The sequence below is a fragment of the Corvus moneduloides genome, chromosome 1 (assembly GCF_009650955.1).
Source record: "Corvus moneduloides isolate bCorMon1 chromosome 1, bCorMon1.pri, whole genome shotgun sequence".
Taxonomy (NCBI): Eukaryota; Metazoa; Chordata; class Aves; order Passeriformes; family Corvidae; genus Corvus; species Corvus moneduloides.
Window position 1 is genome coordinate 139,728,391 of NC_045476.1, and position 14,373 is coordinate 139,742,763.

The window sequence follows — 14,373 nt, forward strand, 5'->3', positions numbered from 1 at the left end:
AGTTTAAAATTAAGAACTAGGAGGAGCACTGGCTTATAAAAGAAAGATTTGTGTTGTTTTTATTATTCCTTTTGGTCACTGTGGGTTACAGAATGGAACGTGCAACATGATTCTATGCTCCTGCTTGTTTTCTAGTTGGACTGCTGAGGCATACTGGAGGGATATCTGTGCTTGGATTCAGATATTTGACTTTCCTGTGTGGATTAATGGTCCAGTCTGATGAAGTGCTGTTATCTGGTGCCTCAGCTCTAGTGACAAGACTCTTGACCTGCTGGATCAGCTCCTTCTAGATGCCCTTTGGCACGTGAGTACATCATTCTTCACGGAAAACAAAAATCCCAAGTTAGTACTCTTGCATTCATTAACTATTCCCTCTGCCCAGAAGATTTTATTTTCGGGATGTTTACTTGTTTCAGTGGATATTATGCTGTATACCATACTGGCTTTGCTAAAGGACATCATAGGACAACCTATTATTTCAGAAGACTAAGTGAATACACTGGGTAAATAATTTCTTTCTTTGCTTATTTTTATCTTTGATTTTTTTTAAAGCTTACCTATTAAAATAAGATCTTAACACCAGATCAGCCTGTTTTGTTTCTCATGCATCATGTCATAAATTATTATAAAAGCCACAGATCTATAATTCTGAAGCTAAGAAAAATAATTGAGTTGATAAATATTTAACAATGCATAGGTTAAACTTAGAAGAAAATACATTTTTTTAAAAAACAGAAAAACATTTTATTGTTTGAAATTAAATAATATCTATGATTTTCAGTTATATACCACTCGAAAGTCTTTCTGATTTGGCAAGTTATGCCACCAGAATAAATATCTTTGTGTAGTGTTAGTAAAAATCTCATTGTGGCTTTCTAAATCAGCAAGAAGGAATTAGACTGCATTATTGCATGTTATTCATGGTTTCAGGTACACATGGATGAAGGATTTTTTTTTTCCCAACTTTCCTTTTGTTCTATTTCTATCACAACTTTCTAAGAAATAGAGAGCAGCAGTTGCCTGCTTCTGCCTGCTAATGACCTCAGTTGAGGCTGTTTGGAGAAACTACATTCCAGGAGAGCCTTGAAAGCTCACATTGATTTTAGTATTCATACTATTGCAATAAAAATAGCAGGTAAGGCAAGGCTAAAAGGAGAGTGAGAGAAGAGGCTATTCACATACATGAGTGTTAGCTTACCCATCCCAGTGAAACAGAGGTGCTTATTTAGAGCAGCAGCCTGAGAGGCACTGTTCTATTACAGCAGCCTCTCTGCTAAAGGAAGCAAGCATATTACCTACCCTCTGGTAAGCTGTTATCTTCTCCTTTTAATACCTTCCTTGGATTTGGGCTACAGGAGCTTTTCTCTCAAAACTCCTCTGTGATTTGCTTTGGGGTGGGAATGGAGTGCTGGGGGCGGAGCAAGTTCCTCCTGTGGGAAAGCCAGTCTATGACCATAGTAATGCATTTGGACCGTGTGAATGTGTGATTCATTAAATACTTTATAAACATAGAATTTGAAAACCAAAATATGCTTGTTTCCTATTGAGTGAGAAATGTTTGCTTCAGATGAGATCCAAGTGAGTTTTTTGTTTTGAGTTTTCAGTATTATAATTTCTGAGAGGATTTTATTTTATGCTATTTCCTGACGTTGTATAATCTTGTTTTGTTTGCTTTCCTTGTTGGGAAATGTCCAACAGTACAATCTGCCATGAATACTCCCTTTGAGACCTGTCCATGCTCATACTCAGGAGTAGTGTTTTGAAGTTTGAACTACGCATTTTTGGTCATGTTGAAAACTGCTTGCTCATCTGATTTCATGTTCCAATAGCTATTAATATAAATGTATATGTTTGGGGTTTTTAACTTTTGGTCAGTATTCTACAGGCAGGAGAATATTGCCCAGAATGTACTTGGAGAAAATAAGAGATTGCTCATGACTTTTACAATTGCTTTCTACATGCACATTGATTTCTAATACACATAATTAAAATGTGCTAGATTTTAATTTTAAATGTGATTTTTAATCTCTCTAATTTTCTGACTGAAACTAGAAAATATTGGGGGCTTATCAGTTTTCCTAGCTGGTTTGACTTTGCCTGGTTCATTAGTGGTATAGCATACTCATTATTGAGAAATTATGTGGAGGTAGACAAAATTCACCAAAAGACCCTGAAATGAGGAGTAAATTTGGTGTCCAGCATGTTCCAACATCTTTCATGGGAGTTAACTTTCTAAATGCACTCAGCTTCTAACAGAATCTGCTGAAGGCAACAATAATTGATCTCTGAGACCTCATTGATTTACTAATATTTCTTGAATTAAAGGATGAGAATTTCAAAATGCTCTAACAAATAGAGGCGTCTCAGTCCCTCTGGAAGACTATGGAGCAGTTCATAAGACTTCACAAGTCTGTGAGTTCCTGTGGAAGCACACAAGCACTCCCTGACCAAGCCTTGCTGAATCATTAATTACCTCCTTAAGAAGGAAGCAATCACTCATGCATGAGCTGTAGACCCCTGAAGAATGGGAAGTGTCTGAGAAAATCCTGCCCTGCCAAACCAGCCCTACAGTAATTCATGGAAGAACTGTCTTTGATTTCAGCTCTAGTTTTCAACTACTATCAACCTGTCCCTTCTTCACTTTTTTGTATGACTTTTGGCAGTGGCTTAGGAAATGAGCTATTGAGAATCACCTGTGTTACTGTTTCCTTTAACTTCTCAGGTGTCAGTCTCCAAGGTCCTTTCTGTTGCTCTTTGCACACACAGCTGGGAGTTAAACATGAAGCTGCAAAGAATTTAGGGCCATTATGGCTGTCTGGGCTCTCAAGGCCTTGTGCTTTCCCTGAGAGGAAAATTTCCCTCCATTTATTGAGAGAGCCCCTAGGAAAAAGGAAGACCTGCATGAAAATAGGGTTCTGAAGTTCTGTAACAGAGCTCACTCGCTGACACAAAGGCAAAGGCAAGAGTTGGCAGCTGTGTCATTCAGCCTGCTGCGGTCTCTGAGGCACACTGGCACACTGATTCCAGAAACCAGCAGCTCTTTCTATTTGTCACAGTCCATGGGGCCAAGAGAGCAAGGAGCTTCCTTAGCATCAGGAAGCTTTTATGCTTTGCTCTTCAGACTTCATGCTCAAGAGTTACTAAAATACCTGGACTGGTATTTTTGCTGCCATAAAGTTTTATCATCACAATACCAAACCATGTTAAAGCAGAATGCAAAGAACCTCAGTTTTTTAATTACTGCATAAACTAAAACTTTCTGGTCTCGGGAAGCCACTCTGAATGCTAGAAGATTCACTGTAAGTATTTGTCATCTATTATAATACAGGATTTTACAACTGAAAATGGCCTCTCCTGTAAGAAATCACCTTATTACAGCTCTGATGGTTGTTTCCAATAAGCTCTCTCAGTTAGTAGCTTCTGCTGGCTCTCACTTGGATTATGTGCACCCTCAAAATGTGACCTAAATGTCAAAATTATGCAGAAGAGCTATTGAAACATTCTTGAACACTTAAGCTTCTCAGCTTAAGCTTCCTGGCACACCAGTTTGAGGCAGAAGCATCAGTGATGGTCCCAGAAAGGGAAGATGGTGGCATGAGGATGAAGTGACAGTGACAACAGTAGGACAGGACTATTGGCCAGGTTCAGTAGGAACAAAATAGCGGAAGTTATTAATGAGATAAAGAGTTAGTCAACAGGCACTGGGCATATCCACAAATAGTTTTCATCACTGCCTGGAATGTAACAGCAGTAAATTCTTTATATACTTGACAAAAAAATTATTATTTTGCTATTATATAGGGACATCTGTACATGCAGCTATTTCCTATATTCCACTAATTTTCTTAATAGCATGAGGGCTTTGCTGAGAACTAGCATGAGTCACGACTCAGTGCTTCTTGTTTATTTAAGACACAGACCTGATTAAAGAAATCAGTAACTGCTTCAACATTGTGATGGCACTGAATGAAATCAGTGCACTGTCAAAGCTGCTGGAAATACTGTGGTTGTCTTGGAGAATAAGGACAGGCAGAAGCTGTTTAATATATTTTCTTCAAAAATTTCTACTTTCAGGTTATATAAATTAATTACAGTGAATTTGCACATCTTGGTTATAGAAACTGTATCTCTCATCCTTTGATTCTCAGGCTATACCTATTTGTGGACTTACCTGAGGGTTTGGGTAAAAGTTTTGCTAATGTGACATCTCTCAAAGTACTGAATTTTGAACTGTTTCTTCTAATTGGGTTTCTTCCGTAATGGTTTCATCCACTGTCATTTATGGAAGAAATACTTCCCTACACAGCTCCAGTTACACATTTTCAGAAATCAGAAATAATCTTTTGGTGGCACAAGAGATAAGAGAAAAATATGCAAAACATTGTGATACTTAAGGAAATAATTTAACCTTTACCTTTTTGCTCTCCTGAAAGCTGCAGATTGTAAAAGTGCTACTAGACTTTAGAAGCACTGCCAGTTTAAATGATCAAATTCCCTTTAGCTACCAGGCCATCTGTACCAGACGTCAAAGTTCAGGTTTGATACCACGTATGCAGGTTACTTGTAGCTACCAATTACTTGATGTATTCTTTTTTACAGGAAAATAACTGTATCTCACTTATCAGTGAGACTTCATTTCAGGATAGACACTGGGTTTGATCACTACTTGCATAGCTCCACATTCACATCACCTGGGTAACAACTGCATTTTAAATTCTCACATCCTTTGAGCTGCACCCACTGAAATATTTGTGCATTTCAGCTCACAGCCAGAGCTTGCATTTAAAAATCTGAAAAAAAAGGTATTAAAAAAATCTTAGATCAAGCATAAGAAGCACAAGATGATTTTCAACTAGCTATGCTGGAAAAATTGTATTAATAGAGAATTATGCCCAGATTTTTAGCATGCTGTTATCATGATGAGCTCTCTGGACAGCTGCTGTGGGAGGGGCTTCTGACATTTCACGTAGCCATTGAGAACAGAAATGGAGACAGGGGTTCTGGAAGTATTTGCCTGTATTTTGGGGTGGGGAGGGTGACTTTTTTCTCTTTTCTGTCACACAGAAGGAAACAGGTAAGGCTTATCAGGAATTTAAAGGAAGATATATCAGTGGTGTGTTGGATGCATGAAGTTTCTCTCTGCAAAGCAGGATGATGTTTTTTATTCAGAGAGGATGATGTGAGAAGTAAGAGGAGTCACCTGTGTGTGAAGAGGAGGTCAGCAAAAAAAAAATGGGAGACTGCAGTCATGCTTGGACACTTATGACAAGAGTTAATATTTAACTTTATTCCGGTGTTCCCACAGTGTTCCTGCGGTTAGAGAAAGTGCCATTGGGATGAGAAAAGCATTTAATCTTCAAAGAGAGTTTGGCATCTTTTAATTTTTAATACTCATCAGGCCTCATTTGCTATTTGATCAATTAGGAAAGCGAGTTGCATCAAAAAAGCTGAGAAGGAACACACAGAATTATATTCAGGGTTGCTAAAACAGTCATACTTTACAAAGGAAAGCAAACCTTTCAGGAAGTTTGGGTAGGCCAGATTGTTTTAAACTGGCCATTGACCCACATTTTAACAACATAAAATTGTGAACCAAATGTAATGTGTGAACATTTGTAATCACGTGTGTTTTGCCAGTGTTGCATGGATGAGCTTTGTTCTACTCAATGAACTTGGATCTAGGTCATAGGATTTTGAGGAAGTTATCTTTAGAAGTGCTTTAGAGTGTGTGTGGAGGGGGGAAGGGAAGGAGAAACAAATGTTTTTTGAGACAGGCACCAAAAATTAGCCGCTGGTCTAAGCACCCTCATACATCAGCAGGACCCAAGAACTGAGGCAGTCACTGCAGTCCTGGGTTCCTCATCCCCAGGGACCCCAGCCCCAGAGCTGTGCATGTGTGCACAAGGCTGATTGATCCATGCAGCTGTGCAGTTAGGGCGTTTTTCCCAGCTCCCAGCATACTTGGATCTTGTCCTACAAGCACCAGAGGGAGATGCATTTAAGGCATGTTTTGTTGGACTCTCGTATACAGAAGCATTCCAGGACAGAGTGTTCCAGACCCCTATGAATGTTACTGGCTTCTCCTGAGAAGTCAAGTGAGGTTAATAGCTAACCAAGCTGCATTGTTCACTAGAGCAGCAATCCCATTTCTAGGAGCAGCTAAAACTCTTTTTTTACCCTCATATTTACATTTACCGTGTGAGATTAGAGGTTTGGAGGATCTTTTTCTGTCTTTTCTCTGGTATTCTCCAGCAGAACAGTTTTCAAGTGAATGTCATTTGATGAAACAAATAATAATGAAATAAAATTCTTTCTGGGATAAGAACAAAATTTAGGAAGAGGTATTCTTGTAGTGGACACTCCAGCTGTATTAGAACATGTTTCCAGGGGTACAGTGTCTCCTTCTTCCTTAAAATATTTTCAATAACATAACATAGAATTACAATTCAAGACAAACAACAATAGTGAACTGTTAACAAAAGTTTTAGAATCTATAACCAAGGACAGTGGCCTCATATTTACCCATTGAAAAGGTATGCAATTGTGAAAGTGAAGAAAATTCGCTAGTGTGCTATTCCTGGACTGCAAGACAAAAGCAGGCGAAATAGTTGTTCTTTGTATCATTTATGCCCTGTATGTTAATTATTTTATCCATGTCTCTGATGCCATATGCATTACAAAAGCTGTTCTCTCCTCTTGTTTTCAGGTGATGTGATTTGAAAATGCCAACCCCTTGGCAAATATGCTGCGACAAAAAATCCAGAACTAAGAATGCAAAAGCTGAAACGGACACTATGGCAGAGACAAGTGAAAAAGTGCAGATGAAAAAAGAAATCACATTACTAAATGGAGTTTCTTTAATTGTAGGGAACATGATTGGCTCTGGGATATTTGTATCACCCAGAGGTGTTTTAATGTACAGTGCTTCCTATGGACTCTCTCTAGTCATCTGGGCGCTAGGTGGGATTTTTTCCCTGTTTGGAGCTTTGTGTTACGTTGAACTGGGAACATCCATCGTGAAATCTGGAGGCAGTTATGCCTATATCCTGGAGGCGTTTGGGGCCTTTGTGGCCTTCATCAGACTCTGGTCTTCCTTGCTAATTATCGAACCAACAACTCAGGCAGTGATAGCAATCACCTTTGCTAACTATATTGTTCAGCCAGTTTTTCCCCATTGTGAACCGCCGTATGATGCAGTGAGGTTGATTGCAGCTGCGTGTATATGTAAGTAGTGATTGCTAGAAGTTAAGAACTGTAATTATATGTGGCCAAATTTCTATTTCTCTGCATTCTGTGAAAATAATTATTCCCTATCTAAAACGTGTTCTTAGAAACTAATAATCTTTTATTCAGCTGTATTGTGTTTGGGGCTGGGATTACTAGAGGGGAGAGGAGAATTACAACAATTTGGCAGGGAGAAATTGTGACTGCTGATTAAAGATACGTGTATGTCTGTGGTTCACTGGCCTAACTGGCTGATAGGACACTGTCACATACACAGATTCATTTATGAAAATGAAGGCAAGGAGTTCTTTGAGCATGTGTGGTTGCATGCTAGTGTCTTTACGATATAGAATGATTTCTAAATTATTTTCATTTTGAGCATTACAAAACCCTTTTTCTTCCTTTCAAAACTGAAGTATAGATTATAGGCAGGTGGAGGAAACAGAAGCAAAGACCAACAAGACTTCTAGATAAGAAATAGCCCACTTTGATCCACACCTAAGAGCACTCTAGGTCACCATGCCATGTTTGTTCTGCTCTCTACTCCAGGAGCGGGCTTCATACCTGGTACCAATGCATACCCTTACCTTTCCTCATCTGTCTCTGTTTTGAATTACGGGGTGCAAGAGGGAGAAGTTGCTTGTAATGCCATGTGTGTGTGCTAGAGTGAGAGCAGATGGGCACATGGCTCAGCCCCTGGGACAAACAAAGGGCACAAAACAAAAGGAGGAAAGGAAAACAGGTTGATCCCACCTGCTCTCTGCAACCAACTACTTTGTTATTTTTGTGAGATTCTGTCAAAACTGGGACTTGAGAGAACTCTGTAAGTGCTATGCAATCTTCAAAACTCAGGGCCAAAGAGTGAATGTTACAACTTCTAAGCCATTAGCACAGAGTAATAGCATAATGCCCTGGCTCAGTGCAGTATCTTGTCCACAGCATCCAGACTGTTTCTGTGCAGAAGTTGTCCTTATTCTGTACCTAAACTAGAGCTTAATTCAGCATGAAGAAATCTGTGATATACAGGATATAAAGAAATACTATCACTTGCATGTGAACAACTCTGTTTGGTTTAATAAAATTTAAGTATTATTTAAAAGGAGAAGGAGTTAGCTCTAAAATTCAAAAACTGATGTGTTTTGTCTTACCTACTGTCATGAAAACAGTATTCTTCAGAAAAGCACTGTGTAAATTTTAAACCCGGTATTTCATCTTAATAAATCTGGGTGGTCCTGAAGTGGTAAAATTTGATTCAGTTTTACTCCTTGAAAGAGGAGTGGTATCTGGAAAGATGGATTTGAAATATGACTTAAGTGATGTTCAACATCCAGTGTTTCTTTCATGCATATTCTTTTTCTCTGCAGGTTCCTTAACGTTTATTAATTGTGTTAATGTGAAGTGGGGTACCCGTGTACAAGATGTTTTCACATATGCAAAAGTTATGGCTCTTATCTTGGTGATATCTGTTGGACTTTACAAAATTGGTAAAGGTAAGAATAATTTTCATTTATCTAAATTCTATGAAATGAACCATATATGAGTTTCAAAATCCATGCAGGGAGATCCTTGAGACTTACATATGAAGTGTTGTTTATTCTGGGAAAAAAAAGTCTGCGATAGGAAGATCACATCTATTTTATGGCTTGTTAAGCAATTGGGGGCTAATTATTCAGGCCAAGTCCTGTGCTGCTTGGTCTGAATAGCAAATAGCAGCTGAATTAATATCACTTTCCTGCTGACTAGTTTAAAGTCAGCCTTGGTGTCTGACTTAGGCATTACTACTTGTCTTACAACAGAACAGTGAAACAGAAATTGCATTGCTCCTCACAGTTCCCACCACCACCATTCTCCCCCCACCTCACCCCACCAGCACCACCCCTGGCCACAGCACCCTGCCCACGGAGAGGATCAGAGAGGGTAAATCATAGGTGGGATTTGGGAGAGGGCATGTTTGTTCCTAGAAACAGAGGAGAAGACTGTAACGGTGCAGTTCTGTGAATCACTGTGGTATGGTGTTACTGTAAGGCGTCACAGGGCAGATGAACCACCTCCTCTCAGCAATAACTGGGCTGAACTGAACGCACTGAAAACCTGGAGAGTAGTTTATTATGATTCTCTGATCTTTGCATATGGCAATAGATTTGCTTTTATTAATTTGGGCCTCTGCCACAGTGAAGTCTCTTCCAGTTCTAGTTCTGCTGCTTAGATTACTAAGGTTTTTACATTTTTATTTGCTTTGAAATTCTTAAATTGCATAGCCATTTTATCTTTACTCAGTTGAAATAAAGATGGTTTCCCCTCTTCAGCTTAGGAATTATCTTTTTCTCCTGCTAAATTAGCTTATAAAACCTAAGGAGCGTGCTGGCTTTTCCTTGTTTGCGGGCCTCCTTCTTTCCTTGGCTGCAGATGCTTCAGCTGTTACACTGTGCAGCTACACCAGACTTTAAGAAAGCTTTTTTGATAAGCCATTATCTGTGCATATCAGGTGTCACCAGTTGGTTGAAGTCTAAAGAAACCTGGACAACCAAACCCAGTCCTAAGGGCAGGGACGTGAAGATTCAGGGAAGCAGCATTGCTTAAGGGCCACAGTTGCATGAAGGAGTAGTTCCCCTCATAAAACTGCTGCAGTTTTTTAAAGGTGTGATTCTGTGGTGTCAGCTCTGTAGCAGCGTTGCCTCTGCTTTCAAACTGCCTCCTTCAAAACTCCTGTCCCACTCACTGGTGTGCTGTTGGACCCAGGGGCTGCTCCCTCTGGTCCCACATACAGCCCACTTTGTTTCCTCTGCATTGCTCTGTGGGGTCAGGGAGGGTTAAAGCACAGAGGAAACATTATGGTGAGGAACACGAAATGCTGAGAGCTTTTACTGGTAGTAAAGGTCTCATCTCTGCTTTGTTTAAGCAGAACTGAGCACTTAAATACAGGAAGGATTGGGAGGAGGAATAATGTAGACTTCTGGCGGAAGCTGTGACCAGGTCAATGACTCTTAAGGTCAGCAGCTGTTTTAATGAGAGGAACAGTTATGATGTTTTAGCCCTGCCATATTCTTTCTGATGTGCCTGGATACACTTCTTGTGTTAAAATACTCTGAATATATCTGATTTTGAATATGAGCTGTCTTTAGCAAAAAAACCCAAAAAGCTTTTCTTGATCATTTTGGATTTTTCTTTTTTTGCATTCCAACCATTTTCTTCTCCAAAGTATGTGTACATTTCATAGCTTCTCTTCTTTGCTTCAGTCTCCTGCTCTTCAATGACTGAATTGCCTTTGTAGTATCTATAAACTCCTTAGTCGAATCAGTGCTTTCATTTTACAACAAAGACATTACTTTCTTTCCTAATTGAGGTTTCAGCATGCTTCTGTCTTCCCTTAATACTTAACCCAATTCCATTTGCATTAGATAATAGACTTTCCTTCTGCAAACTCAGTAAGGCCTTTCTTCCCCTTCCCAGGATGGCAGTGGAGGCTTATGCAGTTTCATTAGCATTTCGCCTATTTTGCAGCATTCTACAGGTTCTCATCTCAACCGATGTTGCTAAACTACAGCAGAATTTTTAAAAGAAAGATTTTTAAGTCTCATCTCTTCGTTTTGGGGAACACCCTTGTGGGTCAGAGCATCCCCCTGAAAACCATGCCTACAGGAGGTCCCCCTCTAGTGGCCGCTGATTCATCTGGAAAATAAAAGCACCGATTTTAGGAAGAAATATGAGACAGATTCAGGAACTGAAATTGGGTTTGCCAAGTACCTCATCCTGGCTGGCAGAGTAGTGCATGCCCTTGGTACGGCTCCCTCCTTCGGTAGGCTCGGCAGTAATGCCAGAAGAGGACTCTGTGAAATCTGGTAGAATTACAAAAGTCACATCCAAATAACAAACATAGGAAAATGTGTTCTGTTTTCTCCCTGTGCAAGTGTAGCTGTCTGAACACCTGACTGAAACTCTTCTGTTTGTTAAATAAAAATGTAAGCTGTGCACTTTCACATACAGTAATGCTGTTGGATGCAGTGGGGGTTGTTTCCTTTTGGTTAGCTGACACTTCAGGTGTAGTGCCCTTCTGAGTTGTAATCCTTGAAATGTAACAGGCAATTGGCACCTGCCATTTGTACAGGGGAAACAGAAAACCTGAGAGCTCCATTCGAGGGCTCGGCAACAAACCCAGGGATGATCGCCCTGGCTCTCTACTCTGCCCTCTTCTCCTACTCAGGATGGGACACGCTCAACTACGTCACCGAGGAAATGCAGAATCCTGAGAGGTAAACACATGAATCACTTTCCTTTGAATCACTGGCAGGTGATGGCAGGACAAGCCACTCTGTATTTGTTTCTGATTGGAAATTAGTCAAATTATTTTCTCTCCAAAACCTTATTCTTTTCAAACGAGGGAGTAAGTAGGAGAACTCCTTCTGATTATTGTGCCCATTCATCAGTTTTATCACACTAATGAGTCATTTACCTATATGTATGTATTTTACATCTTGCACTTCAGACGACAATTTTTAAAGAAGGAGAAAAAATCCCTGCTGAAAGCAAGGAAAAGCAAAGGTCTGTCTAGCCCTCTAAAACTCCCTACTTCTTTTCAGTTAGACAAAATTATTTTTCCAAGACATCTTTTGCCACCAGTAGAGTGAGAGTGCGTCAGATTTATGGCTTTTATGATGTGATCTTCAGCAGTACTCTTCATGGGCAAATATCATCTCCTCCCTTCTGTAGGGATGTCAGCCCTGTGGTAGTTGGTGTGCATCAGCCACTCAAGCTGATATAGTCCACCTTGTCTTGGGACATGTGTAGGTTATGAGTCAGAAAAAGAAAATACCTAAGTGTGCATTTAAATCTCATTGTTTGAGTGCTCTCAAATTGTTTCATATTATATAATTCAGTATATTAAATTTACATGTATGAATGTTTTAAGGTTTTTTTTTTTAAACTTATGACAGACGCTCAAGCAAAAAACTAAGCTTTTTATGGGATTGTTTCACATATGGCTGCATGTTATTTAGTAACCCCGTGCTTCAAAATGATGGATTACAAGACATGATGGAGGTATCCATTCACAAATGTTTGAACCAGGGACCAATCTTCCATTTAAGTATTTCTCATTTAAATAACATGAAATAATTTTTTTGTTTTCCTTTTGCAGGAATCTACCTCTTTCTATTGCAATTTCAATGCCTATTGTAGCTATTATTTACTTGTTGACTAATATAGCATACTATGTAGTGTTGGACATGTCAGCTCTCCTCACAAGTGATGCGGTGGCTGTGGTAAGTTGTGGAACATAACCCAAACAAAAGACACTACAGGAAAATTTTAGGTAGCATACTTGGCAAACAGCTGAAATACTGTCATGCTGAAGGCAGCTTAAAACACTTTTTTTCATGTAACAGTACCGGTATATTAGAAGGTGCATATCAAGAATGTATCCAATAAATCTGCTCTTGAAAAATCCTCTTACATGCTCTGTAAATCCTGCTCTTAGCACTACATCATAGGAAAGATGCTTTTGCCAGGATCAAAGATCTGTAGAAAGTCTGGGTGGTAGGAGAACCAGGTTTTTTTGTTATCATTCTGATGTACAGTGTGTAACATTTAACGCTGCAGGACCACAGCAATATTTTCAATGCAGAAGTGTGCACTGAAATGTTTCTTAAAACCTTATCAATATTTTATACAGAAGTCAAATGATAATTCATGGATTACTACAGTCGGTATTTGTCAGAATACTTTAAAGCCAATACATCATCTTCTTTTCCATCAATGACTTAATCTAGGCTTAGAATTTTTTTTAATCTTTTTTAATATATCTGCAATTTTTATTTTGATACTGATCAGCTTTTTCAAATTCTCATTTCCCAAGTCATTATTGGGTGTCATTAAAAAGTATGGGCTAAGACACTACATTTGGGCTGTTGTGTTTTCATGAGAATTCCTCAGGATTATCCATATGCTTAACATAGTAGGCCTCACCATTATTTTCTTCTGTTACAGACATTTGGAGGTGAAACCCTTAGTCATGCCAAGTGGATAATTCCTATAGCAGTGGCCATGTCTTGCTATAGTGGCTTAAACTCATCAATTATTGCAGCATCTCGGTATGAAATATAACATTTATTTTAAATAACTGAAAAGGAATCATGTATTGTTAATCAGCATTCTTTACTGCTGTTTGGTAAAAGTGACACAGTTAATTTTTGCCATGTCAAGTTGTTCGTTTATGATGGAGAGATTGTTACAATCAGACATCTTCTCATGATCAGCACCGTTTGATAAACCAAAGCCACTTGAGAAGAGAGCAGCACTTACAACAGAGTAATAAAAGAATTATTTCTTTGCTTTGTCAGGAAGCAAAAAGCTATTCCTTGGCTGTATGGTTGATTTCCCTTTGTCTTTTTTTAGGCTTTTCTATGTTGGAGCCAGGGAAGGACACCTCCCTGTCAGTCTGAGCTTGATTCACATAAAGTGCTTCACACCAGTCCCTGCTCTCCTGTTCAATGTAAGTGACACCTCAGCCTCATGCCTGGCTGGGGCAGTTGGGGTCTGGACCTCGGGTAAAACATCTCTGCTTTGCCCTGGACTTCTCATGGGCTTCTCCTGCCCTGGGGACATCTTCTGCAAATGCCCACAAAACTTCTAAAACTTCTAAAACTCATTGAGGGGGTGGGAAAGAGAATGGCTTGGTTCATGTTCATACACTCTCCAAACAATATTAGTGAGAAGTACAATAGCATTGCTGAGAAAACCGAGAATGGCTAAATATGTAATGGTATAGACAGGAGCTGTTTAAGTCTTTAATGTGAGCTTTTAGAGTGTCACTGGAGGAGAGTATGTCAGGAACATCTCTCTGACCCTGCCACAGGTTGATGTTCTACAACTCTATGTTCTACAACTCTATTTTTTACAGAAGTGACAAAGCTCTTAAAATTAAATTTCTACCATTGGATGCCTATAACCCTATTGACTTTTTTCTGCTGTCACTATACAAATGAGATCTTGTGACACACAATTGTGCCATAAGTTATAGAATTAGTGGAAGTAATTTTCATAAATAATCTATGTATTTGAGTGTGCATTTTATTTGGTGTCTGCCATTGCCCTGTGTTAGATAACATTTATGAATAGGTTGTCATACTGATCCTGTTTGACATAGAATAATTT

The 14,373-nt window shown here is 39.2% G+C and overlaps 1 protein-coding gene across 6 annotated transcripts in view; it reads left to right on the forward strand.

Moving 5' to 3' along the window:
* The window catches only part of LOC116453442 (Y+L amino acid transporter 2-like), a 34,949-nt gene that overhangs the window by 3,042 nt on the left and 17,534 nt on the right, over positions 1–14,373 (forward strand). For 3 of the 6 annotated variants that reach the window (XM_032128924.1, XM_032128915.1, XM_032128877.1), the window contains exons 1-8: positions 315–503; positions 1,001–1,135; positions 6,707–7,224; positions 8,589–8,714; positions 11,330–11,474; positions 12,359–12,482; positions 13,207–13,310; positions 13,615–13,711. In XM_032128924.1, coding sequence (XP_031984815.1) covers positions 6,723–7,224; positions 8,589–8,714; positions 11,330–11,474; positions 12,359–12,482; positions 13,207–13,310; positions 13,615–13,711 — 1,098 coding nt within the window. In that variant the 5' untranslated portion in view covers positions 315–503; positions 1,001–1,135; positions 6,707–6,722. Of the gene's footprint in view, positions 1–135; positions 504–1,000; positions 1,136–6,706; positions 7,225–8,588; positions 8,715–11,329; positions 11,475–12,358; positions 12,483–13,206; positions 13,311–13,614; positions 13,712–14,373 lie in introns of those variants that run through there. The other 3 variants (XM_032128895.1, XM_032128906.1, XM_032128887.1) reach the window with 3 other exon arrangements.